This window comes from Pleurodeles waltl, chromosome 11 (assembly GCF_031143425.1).
Source record: "Pleurodeles waltl isolate 20211129_DDA chromosome 11, aPleWal1.hap1.20221129, whole genome shotgun sequence".
Lineage (NCBI taxonomy): Eukaryota > Metazoa > Chordata > Amphibia > Caudata > Salamandridae > Pleurodeles > Pleurodeles waltl.
In genome coordinates this window covers 974,962,846-974,984,443 of record NC_090450.1, presented here as the reverse complement: position 1 = coordinate 974,984,443, position 21,598 = coordinate 974,962,846, and the positions used below count along the sequence as shown (strand labels likewise).

The 21,598-nt window shown below is 47.7% G+C and overlaps 1 protein-coding gene across 4 annotated transcripts in view; it reads right to left on the bottom strand.

Annotated features, from left to right (window-relative positions):
- PPM1F (protein phosphatase, Mg2+/Mn2+ dependent 1F) overlaps positions 1–19,690 on the bottom strand; it is a 138,583-nt gene extending 118,893 nt beyond the window's left edge. Inside the window, exons 1-2 of one of the 4 annotated variants that reach the window (XM_069215241.1) lie at positions 19,579–19,690; positions 14,090–14,372 (exon numbers count right to left, since the gene is read on the bottom strand). In XM_069215241.1, the coding sequence (XP_069071342.1) occupies positions 14,090–14,307 (218 nt within the window). In that variant the 5' untranslated portion in view covers positions 14,308–14,372; positions 19,579–19,690. The other 3 variants (XM_069215243.1, XM_069215245.1, XM_069215244.1) reach the window with 3 other exon arrangements.
- Positions 19,691–21,598: the final 1,908 nt, after the last annotated feature.

The following is a 21,598-nucleotide window of genomic DNA, read 5'->3' as shown; positions in this document are numbered from 1 at the left end:
AGCCCCTTGGTTATCTCTAAGAGGACGTTCTCTTTTGTACAATGTACAAACCCCTCTTTGCAAGTTAGAAAAGTCATTCAGACTCGCAAAAGATCTTTTGAGACCCATTCAAAAAAGCAACTAAGAAGGGGTGTGAAAGGGGCATACCCCTCATATTTAGAAAGCAATGTACCAACGGTTTGGGACCACCAATCGTTAGTTACTGACACCAAAGTTGGGGCAGTGACTGATTCAATGGTGAAGGTTCCGCCTTGAAAACTGTGGATGGTAAACTCAGAGAGCGGACAGTGATCCGGGGGATCTCCACAAGCGCCAACCCCCATGTTTAAACCCCCTTACCCTTCCTCTCTCACCGCCTAAGATGTCTTCTCTGGTTGTGAATATTTTTCCAAAAGCACTTTTCTACTCCTGAAAAATCACCACACTTCCTTATTTATGAGATGGTGTCCATGCAATATAAGCATCCTATTTGGTGTGCTTAGTTTTAATAAAGCAGCCTTTCCAAAAAAAATAATGGAACACACATAGATCAACTCCAGAAATAAGTTTAACAGCATTTCTATTACAACTTTGTATTCTCTGTGCTTCCAGTGTTGGGTCTCATAATACATCCTCTTCATTGCCATCCTCTGTTATTGAAGGAATCAATTTCAGAGGTTGCTTCTTCATTCAACCATCTTTTTCATCTTCAGTGAGGATCTGATTTCCATTCAAAGGTATGTTTTGGAGTTCATGCTCTGTTCTATTACCCAGATTTATCTTCCTAGTCTATACAATCTAAAGCCAGAACCTCCGTTTCTTGGTCATTCCAAAAGTCCCTTGTATGAAGTTCTTTTTAAACTACCTACAATTTTCTTTGCCCAATTGTCTGTCTAGGTTCTTCGTTCTTTAACCATGTCACTCTTCAGGCGTGGGAACAGTGAATATTCGGAAACTGCTAGGGACCATTTGGCATCCAGGTGGGATATCAGTGGTATTCCCACCGTTAGGGAGACTCCCTTAGGAGGAATTCACCCATCTTCATTCTTCCCATTAGGCGTTGCTCAGTTTGTTTATTCATGTCAAACAGTTCCATATTGTACACCTCACTGCAGTGAGGAACAGCTTTACAAAAGAACTGTAATAATAAATCAAATTGTAAATAAGAAAGCTGTGAACTACCAAAAATTGAGCTTTTTGTTGGCTTGTACCTGTCAATACAGGAAATTTAGAACTATGTCTGAGACAAATTTCATTGCAGCATCAACCCACTTATAATGCTACTGCTTCACTGTGAAGCAGGGGATACATATTACTTAAAAAAACTACTGGTAAAGATGGTAGAACTACCTATTTGTTCATTATTTCTGTCCTGATGATGGCCATAGAAATGTAGACCAAAATACAAGCTGATAATTGCACAATGAATGCCCAGGATCACCTATTACTTAAAGTAAACAAGTACAACAAGCTCAGTTATACTGAATGATGACAATTGTGTTATGGCATTACACCTATACCTTTCCAAACACCAGGGACACCCTCATTGTGGAGCTTACCGACCTATTAAAGTGCTGTTTCGAAGTCATATTTAAACTGTATAATGTCTTGTATTGCTGGAGAAAAGGCCCTGTGCATGGCTTGGAAAAATGTGCATTGTCAGTGTTATTTTCCTCAAATGAACTTAACAAACAAGCAATTCTACTGAAGAGTTGATTTTTTTTCCTCTTTTGTTCACCACCAGGGCAGTCACCTGATGACTGAAGAACAAAGTGGACCCCTAGTCGAAGTTGCCAAGCTACACAGTGTTTGGCAGCAAAGGTAACAAACAGATATTGCAGGGGCACAGAGCGTTACACTTGTAACCTTGTGGGAAGATTGCCTACAGGCTCACCCCAATTTTAAATGTCCATCAAGGTGTGTAGCCCCCTTTGCTTCCGCCATGTGTCACATACCTATGGGGGCTCTGCGGCTCACATATGTATGCTGAATTGTATTGTCCAATTGGCTCCCCTATGCGTGCTGTGCATTATGGCTTTTACTTCGGAAGTTGACTGTGTTTATCTTTGGCATCAAACAAACTTGCATGCATTATTTTTCAGGTTCTCCTCCCCAAAGCATCTGGCACTCGGCAAGCAGGGAAGTGACCAGCTCATGCCTTGCTTTAGAGTAGGAATCATCCACGCGCAAATGAAGCTCGCCCATCTACCTGACCCCGTATTGTTGCTGGTCTCCCAAAACATGGGTGCATAAGCCACGCGGGAGGAAGGAAACCCAAGTGTGCAACCTGCCTGGGTTCATCTGCAATGGCACCCACTGTGCCGCTCCTCGTGTTAGGTCGCCAGGCAACACTGCAACTTTATCACTGGCACTTCTGGGAAGGGTCACTGCATCAACCTGCGATTCCAGCCCTCCTTCCCCTGAGGTTCAGGTTGGCTGGCTGCCCTAAGAGGGGCAGAGGACTTCCCTGGCAAAGCTGATGCTGCAGGAGCACAAATTACTCAAAGCACTCACCTAAAATTAGAACTGTAAAACACAGTAATGCCACGAAGTAAACCACATTTACATGTCTAATGAGCTTAGGAAGCAGAAAGTAATCTAGAGCAGAAATATAATAATATTCCTACTTATACCGAAGAAAGTGATGGGCCTTCAAATAAAAGAGCCCATCACATGCAATACAACCCCTGGCACTCGGCCAACGCTTAGGGCTCCTAAGTGTGTGCGGCAAATGCTTATGTCTAGGTGGCGAACGGTGCTTAATTTGTGCTTATTGTTTCCGGTGCGGAGCACTGGTACTTCTTTTTGAGGGGCGGGGCTAAGTTTTCTGCATCAGGGATTTACTGCGAGCAAAAGCCACATATGGGAAAGACGGAGGAAAAGAAAATTCGAAAAAGCGTTCAAAGGGAGAGAGCAAGAAGACTGCAAGAGTGAGATGAAGGGGTAGGGAGCGGCTGTAAACGGATTAAAGAGGCCCGAGAAGGCTTTAGGATTTTGCTGCCTTGATGTTCTGTGTTTGCATATTTAATTGCAGCAGACGCGTGTTTCACAGGAGAGCTTTGGGCACCGGCACGATTTTATTTACAAATTAAGCACTGGTGGCGAGGCCATAGGTGCTACAACATTATGGGCGGATGAAGGAGAGAGTAAGCGACTGGCGCTGAGGCATGAGACCAGCAAGAAGAAAGATGAGAACTCGGAAGAGGCACCAGACCAGCGGACAACAAGCTCCCGCCTTTGCCAGCTCTTCTAACAAGGAAGATGGGAGATGTTTGGTTCATGAATGGGCTGATACTGCGGTCAGTGTGCAGCACACTGGACACAGACACGGTGAGGCTGCAGAGAGGAGAGCCGGGTGTAGGGAGGGTCGGGCAGCAGAGTCCTGGCGTCCTGCCCGCTATTGTCCCTGTTCCGCCTGAGGATGAAGGTCCAGGGCAGGGTGAGCATCCTTCCTGTGCCGATGATGTACGCACATGTCACTGCCATGAAACATCCAGTCTGCCCTTCTTCAACTGACCTCAGCCATGTCTGAATCCAGAATGCTTTAAACTAGGGAGAGGTTTTAAAACAAAGAAAAATACTTCTGGACTGTGTGACGGGAGGAAAACACCCCTCATTCAGGCAAGTCAGGGCTCTGTGGGTGGCTGCTACGAGCTGCAGAGTTCTCGCCCCTTCACACTCACAGAAATTCCCGCAGCAGGTATTCTCCACAGTAGAGCCATGGTGCACAAGTGCATGCACTGCATCCGGTTGCAACGGCAGGGACTGCTGGTCTAATCCTCCATGCACTGTTCAGAGAGGGGGGGTGTGGTGCCCAGAGACCCTCAACCGAGTACACTGTAGAGAGATCAAATATGACGTTACTGCAGTGCAAGCAGACCCTCACAGTGAAAACCACAAGCGCAGTGCGTGAAGTGTGGAAGCATCATGCACTGCAGGGAGGCTGTGCATGCACTGCAAGCTACCTTCAGATGCATACAGTGTACAAAGGTCTCAAGAGCAGTGCGGAAGCATCATGCACTGCAGGGAGGCTGTGCATGCACTGCAAGCTACCTTCAGATGCATACAGTGTACAAAGGTCTCAAGAGCAGTGCGTGAAGATCACGTGCTGTGTGCCCACACCAGTGGGTGCAGTTCTGAATATTATGTGCTGTGTGTCCAGGCCACTAGGTGCAGTTCTGAAGATCATGTACTGTGTGCCCGCGCCAGTGGGTGCAGTTCTGAAGATCTTGTGGTGTGCCCTGGCCAGTAGGTGCAGTTCTGAGTACTATGTGCTGTGTACCCATGTTTGCAGTTCTGAATATTATGTGCTGTGTGTCCAGGCCAGTGGGTGCAGTTCTGAAGATCATGTGCTGTGTGCCCACGCCAGTGGGTGCAGTTCTGAAGATCATGTGCTGTGTGCCCGCACCAGTGAGTGCAGTTCTGAAGATCATGTGCTGTGTGCCCGTGTGTGCAGTTCTGAAGATCATGTGCTGTGTGCCTGCACCAGTGAGTGCAGTTCTTTAGATCATGTGCTGTGTGCCCGCACCAGTGAGTGCAGTTCTGAAGATCATGTGCTGTGTGCCCGCACCAGTGGGTGCAGTTCTGAATATCATGTACTGTGTGCCCGTGTGTGCAGTTCTGAAGATATGTACTGTGTGCCCCCGCCAGTGGGTGCAGTTCTGAAGATATGTGCTGTGTGCCTGCACCAGTGCATGCAGTTCTGAAGATCATGTGCTGTGTGCCAGTGGTTGCAGTTCTGAAGATATGTGCTGTGTGCCTGCACCAGTGCATGCAGTTCTGAAGATCATGTGCTGTGTGTCCAGGCCAGTGGGTGTAGTTCTGAACTTCATGTGCTGTGTGCCCACGCCAATGCGTTCAGTTCTGAATGTCATGTGCTGTGTGGAGGGGTGTGCAGTTCTGAAGATCATGTGCGGTGTGCCCTGGCCAGTGGGTGCTGTTATGAAAATCATGTGTTGTGTGCCCAGGCCAGTGGGGGCAGTTCTGAAGAGCATGTGCTCTGTGCCCCCGCCAGTGGGTGCTTTTATGAAAATCATGTGTTGTGTGCCCAGGCCAGTGGTGCTGTTCTGAAGATGTTGTGTGCCTGCACCAGTGCGTGCAGTTCTGAAGATCATGTGCTCTGTGCCCAGGCAAGTGGGTGCTGCTCTGAAGATCATGTGCTGTGTGCCCAGGCCAATGGGTGCAAATATGAAGATCATGTGCTGTGTGTCCCCACCAGTGGATGCAGGTCTGAAGATCATGTGCTGTGCGCCCAGGCCAGTGGGTGCAGATATGAAGATCATGTGCTGTGCGCCCAGGCAAGTGCATGCAGTTCTGAAGATCATGTGCTCTGTGCCCATGTGTGCAGTTCTGAAGATCATGTGCTGTGTGCCCGCACCAGTGGGTGAAGTTATTTGCCCTCGCGGGCGCCACCTTCAGGGCTCGGGCCCCAGCATCACTTCAGCTGAGGGGCTCATGAAAGTCCACCGAGAACTGGGCTGTACTCGGAGCAGTAAAGCTTCTGCCCATTAATTCACGCGTTTAGCTGTTGCTGCTGCTACGTGGCGGGAGCACAGGTGGGCTGGTGTTACAGGGGGTGTCATAAGGGTTCGCACTCTGGTGAGGAGTAAACGTTTTAACACGCTCCGTTGTTTCCAGAGGAGTGTGAATACTGCCCATTACCACCAGAATTCTGAAATCTGCAAATTAAAAGCAATCTCCTTCATTACAATACTCCATTCATTAACCTCTGATTGCTAACCAGAATTACAAACCGAAACTTGATGTCATCATTTTTTTTTACACGACTGCCATGTGGTTTGTTATCTATAGTGACTCCCTTCAGCCAATTCTGGGGTCCGAGGCCCTACAAAGCGACATTCTGGGACTTGTAGTGTTTTTTCAACGTTGTAAGTAGGGGCTGAAAATCCCAGCTGAAAAGTGTGGTTGGCTACAAAGCCAGACTAGCTGCGGGTCTTGGACATAACAAAAGGTCACTTGGGCTCTGCTTTTAAATCTTATAAAGTGGTGTAACCATTCCCAAAACTACTGCGTGACCCGCAAGTAAATAAACATGTTGACCTACTTTAAGGAAAAGCACCACTGTATTACTGTATAGAGTGAGTACCGGTGCATCACTGTATAGAGTGAGTACCAGTGCATCACTGTATAAAGTGAACACCACTGCTTCACTGTATGGCGTGAGTACCACTCCATCACCATGGAGTATCGCTGGATCACTGTATAGAGCGTGAGAGCTACTTCTGGTCGGTGAAAATCGACATGGCCTACTAACGGCCAAGCAAGTCCCGAATTTTTCCTAGAAACCCCCCCACGCCCACCTTCATTGACTTGAAGCTTACTTTCTTCATAGGCCATACTGTGATTTAAACAAAATACTAGAGTTCCCTAGATAACCTGCGCCCCTGGCTCTACCAGCAGGGCACAGGACGGCTCTGAAGTACACCCAGGCCCTGTGAGGAGCGAGCAGCAGCACCAGGTGCGGGGCCTCTCACCTCTGCTTGGCTTCTCTCACACAGACCGGGCAGAGAGATCACTTCTCTACGAGGAAGGGGGGAGGGAGGAGGACAGTTGTCCCAACAACAGGAGCGTAGTTTGGGAGGGGGCAGGGAGGTTTGCTGGTGGTCACTACCCTAACAATGTACCTTGTGATAAATAGTTTGGTACAGGGGCTTTTGGTTGGGGAGGTTTCTACCTGATTTCACCATGAATTTTACACACACAAACAAACGCACACACAGTCCCTCCCTCACTCTGGGAATACTTTAAAAATGCTGTTTATTTTGTAAAAAAAAAAAAAAAAAGTTATTTCTCTCACTTAGGGCCTGATTACAACTTTGGAGGAGGTGTTAATCCGTCCCAAAAGTGACGGATATACCACCAGCCATATTACGAGTTCCATAGGATATAATGGACTTGTAATACGGCTGGTGGTATATCTGTCACTTTTGGGACGGATTAACACCTTCAATCAGGCACTTAGTGCCCCTGCCAATCTGCATTCCTCTCCCGTTCCGCTGCCACTAAGCCCCTCTTGCGAGTCAGCTTGTCCTACAATGTATTTCAAAATTATGCGCCAGCTGATTGTTGGGGAATCTGAAGCTCACCCCCCAACAATAAGTGCAAGAAGGGGGAGGGATGGACAGGAGTGGCAGGTGGGGGTTGGAGTGAAGAGCAGAGGGCGTTGGCACTTCAGGAAAAGGCAAAAGGGGCCAGACACGAGAAAGGCTTGGGAGGAAAGAAGTGGGTGGGCGAGGGTACCGAGGGGACACACTCTTTGCACCCCTGGCACACGTGACAATAATTCACAAGAAGTACTGGCCCCAATGCTGCCGATGCTTCCAGGAGTTTATTTCCTGTAAGCACTGGCAGAAGTGGGGCCAGTATTTCATAAGAAATATTGTCAGGGCATGAGTCACAATAATCCATATGAAATACTGGCCCCACTGCTGCTGATGCTTAGAGGAGATATAACAATTGGCGCATATATATATATATATATATATATATATATATATATATTTTTTTTTTTTTTTTTTTTTAAAACACTCTTGTGGCCTGGCACACACTGTCACAATAATCATTATGGTGATGCCGCGTGCCAGGTCCACAAAAAGTGTTTGTTATTTATATGCACGAATAGTTATATCTCCTTTAAGCATCAGCAGCATTAATTAGAAAGCATTAATTGAGCCGCCTCAACAAATGAAACTTTAGGCTGGGGCTCACTACCGGTGTTGCTCTGCACAGGGCTCTTACCTGCTGCTACGATCGGTTGCAGGCTAAACAGGGCAGGTGCATGGGTCCTCGTAGCAATTTAACACTGCTTGCACCACTTTCCTGCTCCGGCCACTCTGCTCGGCCACACTTGCTGCTTTGCATCGGCACTCTCGCACAAGAAAAGTGGGGTGCTAGGGTGTGAAAGGCAGGTGGTGCAGAGATGGAGATGCCAGGAGGAAAGACGTCATCCTCTTTGGTCTGCCTCGCCCCAGCTAAACTCAGATAAGCCAAACTGAGCATCTGATTTGGGTGAGGGCGGGCAACATCACCTTAAAAAGAGGCCTAGATGTTAATGGGCTACTAAATTCAGACACTACCGGTGCAAGCTACTCAGGGGGGCTGGGCGAGCTACCGGTAGCTCGCGATCGACCAGTTGGAGACCCCTGGTATAGAGTGAGTACCACTGGATCACTGTATGGAGTGAGTACCACTACATGTTGTACGTACCACTGCAACACTGTATATAGTGTGTACCACTGCATCACTACATGGAGTGAGTACCACTGTATAGAGCGAGTACCAGTGCACCACTGTATGGAGTAAGTACCACTATATCACTGTATGGAATAAGTACCACTGTATGGGGTGAGTACCACTGCATCACTGTGTGGAGTGCAGTGTATTATTCATGTCACACATGAAAAAAAACGTTGTTAAGGTCCTTTATTTTGACTTTTGAATATTGCATTGATATTTTCACCAAGCTTCGCTAGCAGGCCAGAGGTTTACAGCAGCTGCACAAGCTTTTCTAAACACAAGGGGACTTGAAAAAAGTGTGTGTGTGTGAGAGATTGTATGAGAGCACATGTATGGGAGAGCGTAGGTGAGACGGAGTATGTGTGTGCGCGAGTGAGAGGGTGTGTGTGAGAGAGAGGGAGAGAGAGAGAGACAGAGAGAGAGAGAGAAAGAGAGAGGGAGAGAGACAGAGAGAAAGAGAAAGAGAGAGGGAGAGAGACAGAGAGACAGCTTGTCTTTTGTGCTTGTGATTTGCTGCTATACCTCATGGAGGAACTTCTTACTTTATGGGGGGGTTGAAGGCACCCGTAGCAAAAGGTTGGGGTTTTATCCATGCAAACTGCAGGCCCTCGAATAATGCAGCTATTTCTTGGCATATGGAGGGAAACCACTGCTAAATGCTGGGGCTGACATACTGTCAGAGTTTATTTTCACTTCTCAGGAGCTGGCGCCGGGTGGCACTGGAGTTATTCAGAGCAGGGTGTGCCTGTCGTCTTTTTGGGAGGGCTTCGCTGGGCCTCGACTCAAACCTGGGCTCTGGGGGATTTAGAGACCCTCTGGGGACTGTGTGTGTGTTTAGGGAGAGAGCCCCTCCCGGAGGTGTGATTACCACCCAACAAAGGCAGGCCAAGTGGTAGGGCGGAAGAAACGTGGAGTGGGTGATGTCGCTTCCGCCGCCTCTGTACGTTGGCACAGTCTAAGTAATGAGTGCAGCAGCGCCTGGATAAGCACCCACAATAACCCCTGCAGCCACGTAGGCATGAGAAGCCAGCACCGTAGATCTGTTCTTGGCAAAGGTTTTGAATTGTATTTATTTAGCGCTTGCTACCCCTGACGAGGCACTGAAGCGCTTTACAACACAGCCCGGACACAAAGCGTTGGACCTCGCTGTGTGACTGCAATCCACACATGCACAGCATGGCGGCCCACGTGCAACACGCCAAGGCCCTGTGTGGACCCCCTGTGAAGTCTGTGAACGAGAGGACATTACAAGGTGTGACTCCAATCCACACATGCACAGCATGGCGGCCCACGTGCAACACGCCAAGGCCCTGTGTGGACCCCCTGTGAAGTCTGTGAACGAGAGGACATTACAAGGTGTGACTCCAATCCACACGGGCCAAGGCCCCTCAGAGGGAGTGTGCAGCAGCCCGAGGCAGGAAGGGGAGCTCGTGGTATGCAGGAATGCAGCTGTCGGGGGCAGGCGGACGAGAAGGAAGGGCTACATTTAGACCAACAAGATGCGCAGCAGGAGGGATGGTGCCCCAACTGTTCCAATCTACACGCCAGGCACCCCCTGGCAGACCCATATCAAGGGATGTCACCCTTGAACCAAAGCACCAGCTGACCCTTCTGGACAAAATAAATTCACTTTCTTTTCACTCAGGGACCGCAGCACAAGGGAGGAGAAACCACACCATAAAGAAACGGGGGGGAGGGGTTTCTGGAATTAAGGAAACACTACACTGCAGCCTGCACAACCGGGAGATTCGAGTCGTACTATCTCTGTCCTAAAAGAATCCAAACTTTGTGATCCTGGGCAAATGATTAAACTCTCGTTTCGCCTCAGTTCCCGTGCCCGGCGAAGTAGGAGGCGTTCAGAAACTAACAAGCCTACACCCGACCTCCCTTCCCCCACACAACAACTATTACTTCTGGCTCTCACACTAGAGAACTGAGGCTGTTGGCCAGATTTCTAGTAGTTAGTACTGCAGTAAATAACACCTACATCTAAGCCACAGGCTGTGTGTGCTCCCTACACAAAGAAGAGCTCCGCTGTTCCTTGTGGTGCTTTCAAAATAGGTTTCCGGTGGTCAGGCCCAGGGCAGAAGATGGCCTGGGAGGTGTGAACATTACTGCTGTGCCAAGGTCATTTGTACAACGCTCACTGGTAGTGAGCCACAACACAGTAATAAAAATATTGACCGTAAAAATAAAAATAAACTAATACAAAAAAAATAATATATATATATATATATATATATACACATATATATACATATACACACACACACATATATACATACACACACACACACACACACACACAAAATAAAAAAAATCAAATCCTCAAAACCGAAACCACTAGATCATCAAGGTAAGGAGAAGTCTCGGAAGGAACAGTAAATAATAACTTCTCTATATATCCTTACCATGATGATATAGTGGCAGTCGCGATATAGTAGATCTGATATGTAATTACCTAAATATCATGATACGCAGTCTGCACATTCTGCCACTGGCCTTGTGGCTCTTTTACCAGCCCAGTGACTTGACATATATGCTTCTGAGGCTACCATCGCATACTGGGGTGATGACGTGTAGTGCTCCTGTCATAGATTCCTTTCCGAGGCTACCATCGCAGACCGGGGTGATGACGTGTAGTGCTCCTGTCATAGATTCCTTTCTGAGGCTACCACCGCAGACCGGGGTGATGACGTGTAGTGCTCCTGTCATAGATTCCTTTCCGAGGCTACCATCGCAGACCGGGGTGATGACGTGTAGTGCTCCTGTCATAGATTCCTTTCTGAGGCTACCACCGCAGACCGGGGTGATGACGTGTAGAGGTGTAGCGCTTCTGTCATAGATTCCTTTCTGAGGCTACCATCGCAGACCGGGGTGATGACGTGTAGAGGTGTAGCGCTTCTGTCATAGATTCCTTTCCGAGGCTACCATCGCAGACCGGGGTGATGACGTGTAGAGGTGTAGCGCTTCGGTCATAGATTCCTTTCTGAGGCTACCATCGCAGACTGGGGTGATGACGTGTAGAGGTGTAGCGCTTCGGTCATAGATTCCTTTCTGAGGCTACCACCGCAGACCGGGGTGATGACGTGTAGCGCTTCGGTCATAGATTCCTTTCTGAGGCTACCATCGCAGACCGGGGTGATGACGTGTAGAGGTGTAGTGCTCCTGTCATAGATTCCTTTCTGAGGCTACCACCGCAGACCGGGGTGATGACGTGTAGCGCTTCGGTCATAGATTCCTTTCCGAGGCTACCATCGCAGACTAGGGTGATGACGTGTAGTGCTCCTGTCATAGATTCCTTTCTGAGGCTACCACCGCAGACCGGGGTGATGACGTGTAGTGCTCCTGTCATAGATTCCTTTCCGAGGCTACCATCGCAGACCGGGGTGATGACGTGTAGTGCTCCTGTCATAGATTCCTTTCTGAGGCTACCACCGCAGACCGGGGTGATGACGTGTAGAGGTGTAGCGCTTCGGTCATAGATTCCTTTCTGAGGCTACCACCGCAGACTGGGGTGATGACGTGTAGAGGTGTAGCGCTTCTGTCATAGATTCCTTTCTGAGGCTACCATCGCAGACCGGGGTGATGACGTGTAGAGGTGTAGCGCTTCTGTCATAGATTCCTTTCCGAGGCTGCCACCGCAGACCGGGGTGATGACGTGTAGTGCTCCTGTCATAGATTCCTTTCCGAGGCTGCCACCGCAGACCGGGGTGATGACGTGTAGTGCTCCTGTCATAGATTCCTTTCTGAGGCTGCCACCGCAGACCGGGGTGATGACGTGTAGAGGTGTAGCGCTTCTGTCATAGATTCCTTTCTGAGGCTACCATCGCAGACCGGGGTGATGACGTGTAGAGGTGTAGCGCTTCTGTCATAGATTCCTTTCCGAGGCTACCACCGCAGACCGGGGTGATGACGTGTAGTGCTCCTGTCATAGATTCCTTTCTGAGGCTACCATCGCAGACCGGGGTGATGACGTGTAGAGGTGTAGTGCTCCTGTCATAGATTCCTTTCTGAGGCTACCACCGCAGACCGGGGTGATGACGTGTAGTGCTCCTGTCATAGATTCCTTTCTGAGGCTACCATCGCAGACTGGGGTGATGACGTGTAGAGGTGTAGCGCTTCTGTCATAGATTCCTTTCCGAGGCTACCATCGCAGACCGGGGTGATGACGTGTAGCGCTTCTGTCATAGATTCCTTTCTGAGGCTACCATCGCAGACTGGGGTGATGATGTGTAGAGGTGTAGTGCTCCTGTCGTAGATTCCATTAGGTGCCTTGGCCTTCATCACTGATCTACGACTGCCTGATTGTGGTGTTTATTTGGTAAATACTGAGTGAAATCATATTTTCCTTTCTGAAGGCACAGCTCCGAGTTACCTTCCCCCCACCCCCAATAGCGCCAATGGCACAAAAGTACCACATTTTAAGCACTAATTCAGATTTCTAGAACTTTTCACCTTAGTCTGCATTTCAGATATGTCTAGAGAAAAAGTTTTACATCAGATATAGGACTCAATAATTAATTACATTGCCCAACACAGCAGTGTGACAGACTTACTGTATCTTTTTAACAACATTGCCTGCCCCCCGCCCCCGCATCTAACATCTGCATACACAATTCGCACTCTAGTCATCGACAGACAATGGCACATGCAGTCTGTAAATGGGAGTCTGGTTACCTGGTGGGATGGGGGTCACGGGGTTGGCACAGACAAGGATTGGAACGTTAGAGGGTGGACAAGTACAGCGGCGGCAATGTGCATAGGCCGAACACAGGACCTGATATAGATGATGGGCAAAACTGTGACAGGGAACAATAGAAAAGAGCTTGTTAAAGGCGGCTGGGAAGGCTGGGGGCCGAGAAACAATGACAAGGCAGGAGTGTCAGGCAGAGGGGGCTGTCCCTGGGAAGGAGCCACAGGGTAGTCTAGGGTAGTGTAGGCAGGCAGTCTGGGCCCAGGATTCTCTCCCCAAAAAAATGAGAAGAAGTCTAGAACTAGACAAGGGCAAAAATAAGCCCCAAGACAGGCAGCCTAGTAATGTGGTGGGAAGACTGTGAAATATCAGCCCCGTTTACAGAAAAGTCCTGTTATGTGATTACAACAAGGGCCTTTCTATCGTTGCCGCAGCTTCATTCAATCTGGAGACCCCTTGCTCCGAGTCGGTGGACTCCTAACTTTATGACTTTGTTCCCACATCTACAAAAGATCCCACTGGTGGTGTGCTGTTTTACTCTGGGACAACTGTCTAAAACCACCAGGCAAAACCTCACCCTCTAGACTTCAAGCTGTAGCCCATAGTTTCCCGCATTAATCTGTTTTGTCTCCCTATTTTATTCACCACCCTTTGCTAAAATCCATTTTTTCTTTAGCCAAGTCTATTGCAGGAGAGCAGCGTTGCACATGTTTATTACCAGCCTACTTACCTCTCCGCCAGCCTATTTGAAAAACATACCCATCCATCCCACTGCATTTAGTTGACAGCAACATGTTGCCAATCATGTAAGCATTCGTAGCAATCCTGGAGAAATGGTCTTAGTCAAGGCTGCTGAGTTCATTAGTTTTGTGGCAAAGAACAGAATTGAAAGTATAAAGGTTAAAATATATTCATTGCACCCTAATCACTTTGTAGTCACTCAGGTTTTTCTGTAGAAGCAGTCTACTCCTGAGAGTCACACAGCAAAACAGGAGAGCCAGAAATACTGCGGCCCACTAATGTTGAGACACTGTACCAGCCCTGCCTTTCACAAACAAGTCAATTATCCAACCTTCAACTGAAGCCAGACTGTTCAACCCAAAGTCATCCATCGTAGTCTAAGGGCTCCCCCCTCTCTACATGGGTGCCATGTCTTACCTGCTGCCCAACAGCCTCAGCGCCAGCTCCATCACTTCCCCCTCCACCTCCGCACTGCTCAGCGTCCTGGTCTGCAGGCTCACGGGGAGGGGGGCTTCTGGCCCCAGTGGGCTTGGGAACTCGTGCAGGAACGAATCCAGGAACTTCCGCGCCATGTCAGGCTCATCTGCCCCTTTGCTCATTCCAGCAGTAGGCCCTGCAGTTTCATGGGTGGTCATGTCTGCAGAGGTTTCTACTCAGACTACGGTTCCTGCTTTTCCAGCATCGTGAGGCTGGGAGATCGCTGCAGAGAAAAACAGAAGGTCAATAAAACATGGATAGAAGGTTGGTTCCTCTGAAAGAGGCAGTCCTTCCCCACCGACTCCCTTGTAACATGAAATACAACCACATGGGCAATGGCTGGTCCTGGTTCTTGTCAAAAGTACCTCAGAAAAAATCTAGCAACCAAACCTAAAAACAATCTGTTTTTATCCAGTCTACCTCTCCAGGCCCCACATTCTACCACAAAATGTTATGCTGTGTAATGGACATGCCGATTAGTAAATTCAGTGTTTGCTACCCTGATTACATTCTTGAAGCAGACTTTTCATGAAGACCTTCCTTTCAAAACAGAACTTGTTACTGTTATGTGTTACTATTATTTATATTGTGCGTGACTCACTCCGAGCGGGGTACCTCGGCGCAGGTCCCTTTGTGAAACAAACATGCAGCAAGGTTAATGAAACTTCCGTTAAAGGCTGTCGAAAATCATACGTAGGTGAGGCATTTCATGCTGTCACAAACGCACGAAAATCGAGACTTCTGCAGCAATATATATTGGGAAAACTAAACTTGCATTAAAAATGTCTGCATACACATACCATGGATAGAAAACACCTGAAAAAGAAACTTGTAAAGAACATTTTTGCACACATTTGTAGTTAGATGCTTTGATGAGAGTGAAATGATCTCATATTGAAATTTATTTAGCAAAGCACAGAAAACCTTGACTTAACAAACTTCACCAAGGACGAAAATTGAGAACTGGCAAAACAAAATGACACAGCAAACATTTACAGTTACAAAGCATCTCTCTCTATATATATTTCTGTGTGTGTGTTATAAAAATACAATTTACAAATTGTTTTCCCCTTAGAAAAGAATAAAAAGACAAACAAGGAGCCGGAATGGCTACTGGAAGGCTGAAGAATGTGTTGCTGTCAGCGAGCCTGTTGTCCTAACATGCCCATCTCAGGAATGCAGTTCATTCTTGCAGATGCAAGAGAAGACCGTCTCTGAGACACCAAAAACACGAGGGCCAACGGCGGTGTCTTCTCGCCACAGCGACTACTCACGCACCGAAAACTGAAGGTTCCTGATGTCTGTGCTCTGACAGCGCCGCCCAATCGCACTGGCAACAAAACTAAAACCGATCTCCCAGCCCAGCATCACTCTTGTGCCACAATATCATGTCTTTAGGGAGCGCCACTGCGGACATCTGAGCACAGAAACCCCGTCCGAGCTACGGGCAGGGGCCAGATGGCTTCTCTGCGCTGCAATCAGCACAGGCCATCTGGCACATTGCGGCTCTTTCACGGAGTGACCCCACCCGCCCCTCGTGCCACAGAGGTTACGAATGGAAAGATTTGGGTAGGAAGTGCCTCGCAAGAGGAAACGATCGGCAGGAAGCAGCGAACAATAAGGGTTGCTAAGGCTCTGTTTAAAGAGGGAACCAGTGAGCGTGTCACATCTCACAGAGACAAGACACGGAAGCAGTGCTAGGGAACTGACTTCTGTAGCTCACAGCTCCTAGAAGACCTCTCAAGGCACACACGAGTGTGCGGGAGCAGGCCAGCAATCGACAGTCATGGCTGTAGCAGTCAGGTGGCTGCAATGGAACACATGTAGTTCTACAGAACATGTGCATGTAAAACAAAAACACACAAGGAGCGCACAACCACAGATAAACACTGCGCCCATCGAATGGAGAAAGGGGTCACAGCGCTAAGCCAAGTCTACAGATAAAAAGACCCTGAAGACGGGGTGTTCTGACGAATATTCTGGAAATTTGGACTGTAATATATTTTAAAGGCATAACATATTAATTCTCACTCCAAATGGGAGTAACCCGGGATAGCTAAAAAAAAGAAAAGTGAATTCAAAAATATGGTGATTTGTAATGTACTACATACTTTCTTTGCAGGAATTAGTTACCACAAACGGAAAGGTAAAATGTTACCTTTAAGGCCTGCCCCAGTCCAGTCCGGGGACCCTACTACAACAGCTGTTTCCGCTGTTAAGTTCGTAAAAGGAGAACGGTGGGAAAACTCGTAGAAGTTCGTCGCCACTCCCTGTTCTGAAACCGTCTAATTTTAGAAAAGAAATGCGGCTGGTGTTATCTGAAACGCTGCCACTAGGACACATGGACGTGTGATGGACGAACAGCAGTAGCCAAGCACATGGCTGCATCCCAGGGCGTCTGAAAGACACCAAACAGTCAAAACATGCAAAGCAGACAGGCCATAAGAGACTAGCCACGCACCTCGTTAAAAAAGGGGGCGGAGGCGAGGAGCCCAACAAGAAAAACATGGCCGACAGGGCTTTCAGCTGAAGTCCGTGTACAGTTTACACTGTAAACATATAATGGAAAGGCAGAAAATATCAGCAGCCACCTCAGGGCACACCTATAAACGCGTAAAGAGGCGAGGCTAACAGTCAGCGCCCTGCACAACAGAGACAATACCGCTTCAATACTGGGGAAAGGATGCAATGGGCGCAGCAAATGATCACGTGTACTCTACTGAAGAGGGAGACACCTTACAACTGTAGCAGTTGCAGAAATAAAACCATGTACAGTGGGTTACATGCTTACACTGGGTGTCCATGTTTTTGTTTGTTTCCACTTGTCCTTTCGCCGGCATGTGCAGACTTTGAAGACCTGCATCCCTAACCAGGATTTGAGATCTGACGAGATGGTTTTGTGGTCTGTGTTGGTGTGGTGAGGGAAAACTGCTGCTCAGTGGCACCATTATGCCAACTACATGGCTTTGGAGCTGTGGTTCGTGTATGAGGTGTCTGGATTCTGCGTGGCTTGCCCTGCATGGGAAAGACAAACTACAAGTGTAGGGAAAAATATATTCTGTACAGAGTACTGATTGGTGGACATCTGTTGGATGTCCGATGATAGCCGACTAGGAGTGTGTGTGGGGTAAAGGCCTGTCTGTGTATTTATCGGCGTGTGGTGTGGTCTTAAGTTTGGTGGTATGTGTAGCATAGCGGCAGACAAACCTAAGCAGTGTGGTACACGTGGAATGTTGTTTAATAGCTGGGCCGTCCTAATGGAGAGAAGCAAGTTTAGAAATGATCAGTGTGTAGCTCAGAATGCGCTACAGCGAACAGGAAAAAAACAATGCACGGTTCAGAAATAACAGTGGAGAGCTCATAATACAGTCAAGTAGTGTAACTCAAAAAATAACGCTGAGCATAGTAGCCAAGCTACATCTGTTATGTTGTATTTCATGGTGAGTATCCGTCGTGTGAATGAGTGGATGTCTATTGAGATACAGGTACTAGTGCCGGTGGCAGGAAACCACTAAGTCGACTGCTTATTTCGTGTATTTATGTGCCATTTCTTGCTGGGCTGACGCATGAGTGAGGAAGCTTAAATGTTTCTGGGGCCCCAATTATAGGTATTAGTTACCACTCAAGTTTGTAACTATTTTTTGGATATTGAAGCAAAACATCGAAAGCAGAGACTGCCTCTTCAGATGTGAATTATTTGATAGTAGTTTTAATGTTTACTATAGATTGATATATTGTTTAGTAAAGGATTATATTACATAATGGACAAACAGATCTTGTTATGTCTCTGTGCAAGGAATTGTGTTCGGATGTGTGATCTTTACCATTTACCTCTTTCTGATGGAGTGTACCCTGGTCCATTGCTTATGTTAGGGGCCTGTTCAGATTTGAGGCATCCATACCAGTTTGAAGAATAGAAAACAGAGAATACTACAATACCTCTTTTTTACGAGGCATGTTAGGCACTGTCCAAAATAAACTTGGAAATCAACTGATGAAACAGTAGAAAATGGGGATAGATTGATCAGTTACTTTACAAAACGTGAGCTCACAAAAAGAACACACCACTAAGCTATATTCCAAATGTCAGACAAATAAAGCATCCAGCACAAAAATAACCCTCTAGATTTGAATTTGTAATCGTATTGTACAGTAAATAGAATCTAACTTTAAAGAAATTTGCCTGAAGTGCGTCCACAAAACGTTTGCTTCTGAGTGTATAAACTGCACCTTTAAGTGCAGCGAAAGAGTATTTGTAATGCCAGGCATTACACTTTAGGTTCACCTTATCTTATTTCGATACATAAATGAGCAGTCTAGTTTATACCTAGTCAAAATTGACAAAAGTTGCATTAAACCTCCTCTATGAAGGTTAAGCAAGGAAGGATTGTAGCATATAGACCACGAAATCCACAATCACAAAGGCAGTAGATGACAGGTCTAGGCTAGTCAGGGATTGTGGGCACTTGTCTAGTTGTGAGATCCATCTAGTCAGCGAGATCATCTTCACAATTTCAGTTTTCTATCAGGCCCAAGAACATTATGTATTTACTGTTTTAAGGAACTGTTTTAACTAATTCAGTCACTATCTCTGTGTCTCTGCTTCGTTACCCACCCAAGCTTTTTCCCCAACACGTTCTACTGCTAAGAAGTGACCTAGAAGTATAATGAGAACACACACACACACTTCTGTGTAGAATCTCTATCTTAAAATGTGCACTCTTTACACGATTCTTTTTTTTTTAACTAATCACCAACCAAATGTAAGGAGACTCTTACAAGCATCAAAACATTACTGAAATAGTATAATTTACACTATTTTTCAGTGCAAGTCTGAAAACAGCTTAAAATAGTTATCACCCGCGCACAATTTTCAGATAAATATGTGCTTTAAAAAAAAATCACAAAAATATGTAACTGTTAAACAACGTTAACACTAAATGTACTTGCAATTAAGGGGAATGGAAGAAGCCCCTACAAGCATTATACTACATGCAAAAAATAACTTTTAATATACAAAATGCAAACACGAGAAGTATAAATAATACATTATTTCTAAATGTCAGAAACTGTGTAGCCCGGTGCATGGGTGCCATGCTGAATGTCAGAAATGGTGCAGCCCGGTGCATGGGTGCCATGCAGAACGTGAACTGCCCTGCTCAGCCTGAAAGCCAGGCGAGGGGCAAGTAGTTGCAACGTACCCCGCCAGTGCCTGTGCAATCGGTGACACACAACTGGAACAAACCTAGTACCCCGCACGACTTGCAAAGATGCGACCGCAGTCTGATGACAGCCCCGCTCCGGGCCTGAGCTCCATAAAGTGGGCAGGCAGCTGTCAGCCAGCGCCCCATCCGCTCTCACTGACCCCGCCTCCCTAGCCCAGAGCCGCGCCCGACGGGCTGCCACCGCCCGGCCCGGGGGAGACTCACCGTGGGTCCTCCGCCAGCCTGGACCAGCCCGCTCCGCGCTGCGTGGCGCCCGCCCACTGGCGGAGCCCGTGGACAGCTCACCGAGTGTTTGTACACCGCAGGGGCACGTGCGGGCTCCGCGGCCAATCGGCGCTTTGGGACCCCGTGCGGCGCGCTGCGATTAGTTGGAGGCGCCGCCGATGCTCCAATCCTAGGTAAAGTTTAAAATGTACGTGCTCTCAGAATATGTCCAGCCGCGGGATTGGCTTTCGTGAATGCCGGAAGTGCTGGCATTATGGATAAATGTCACGCTTAAGACCATCAATAGCAGACATTAGGAGGATGAGCCTACGGATTGTCCTTGTTAGAAAGGGACAGTGGGGTCGCCTTTCATCGGGGGCTTTTAGCCAATTTCCCGTTTTTACAGCAACCTATACTCAAGGGGCTCCATTGCACCGTCGACCTTCCCCTAACCACGGGTTCTGTGCAACTAGTGCCCCTGTCGTCCAGCTAGGATCAAACTAGCCTATGGCCCTCGACCCCTCGCTTACCTTGTCGTTCTCCGCTGTCGCTGCATCCTCAACAACCACAGGGCTCTTTCATTTTTTCTCTATAAGTACTGTAAACTCTAACCTAGACAATGCTATGTTGAGCCGGGGGAGGCCATCGACACTCAACGTGGGAGGCCAACATTTATTTTTTCTAATTGGAGTTTGACCTAGAACAAGAGAGGGAAAACACACAATGGGAAAATAGCATTTTAAAGACAAAAGAAAGGAACATGCAAAAGTGAGATGGAGGGACATTAGACGTCTTGTAATGGATTAAAGAGGCACAAGGTGGATTTAACACAAAACAGCCTTGGTATTCATCTCAAAATTTAATTGCAACAACTGGGAGCTTCTGACCAGAGCTCTGGGCACTGGTACTAATTCATTTACAAGTTAAGCATTAAACCCACGGACTCATCGCAGTACATCAGTGTCTTTTTCTGCAATCTAAATTCATCATCTCATTAGGGGTTTATTTAGCCTGGACCTAACTGCAAAAGATTCTCTGTAACTGGTCTTTAATCCAGGGGGGCACAGGGCAAGCAGGAGCTGGGCGTCATCCATAAGGGTTGAGGTTGTTGGTCTCTGATCGCCATCTTACAGCGACTCTGGAAACTGGGCCAGCGGCAATCCCTTCAGCACTTGGCTTCCAGTGGTAGTGATGGTGAGCAGGCTTCACAGGGAGATAGTGGGGATGCTCGAGCTCAGTACTTAACAGACACACAATGGTATCATAAATGATTGTGTCCGAACCAGTGCTTGAATTTCAAGAAGAAAATAATGTTAATGCATTACAACTAAATACTACACAGGTAAATGTACGCAATGCAATTTAGTGTCCTGGGGCTAAAAGTAGGTTGGTGCCTCTTCCCGCTTTTGACCCTGTTTCCCCACTATGTTATGGTCCAGAGAGTTTCTCCCTATGTCTGGTTCTAGCATGATTAGACTCAGGTGCAGTTTATCTCGTACAACCTTTTAACTTAGTTCAATGGTTCTCCCCTCAGCTGGACTCTTTCAGTCTGTGAACAGACAGGCAAGTCTCTGGCAGTTGCCTGGCTTCTCCAGTGCTCAGTTACTACCCTCTTCCAGGCGGAGTCCTTGCCCGCAGTTTCACTCGGCCTGTTTAGTGGTTGCATCCGGGTGATGTGGTACAGATTGGGGACAGTGCTCAGGAGAGTGGTGGATCTCCCACAGGTGGTTCAGTGGGTTCTCCGTGCATTCTCGGGCTGTTTGGGTCCCGGCAGGGCTCGAGCAGATGGTGAGGTCTTGCGCAGGTCTTGCTGGTGGAATGGTGGACCACAGCTTCTGTCACACTAAAGTCATGCTGAAGCTGGGTACAGGTACAGAGCTTTGGGCTATGCCGCAGTTGCACGATTTGGGTGCAGCAGTTCACAACACCCTGCAACTTCACAGACCGAGCTGAGCAGCTCAGGTCATGCCACAGCTTCATAGATCGGGCTGACAGGCTCAGGTCATGCCACAATTTCACT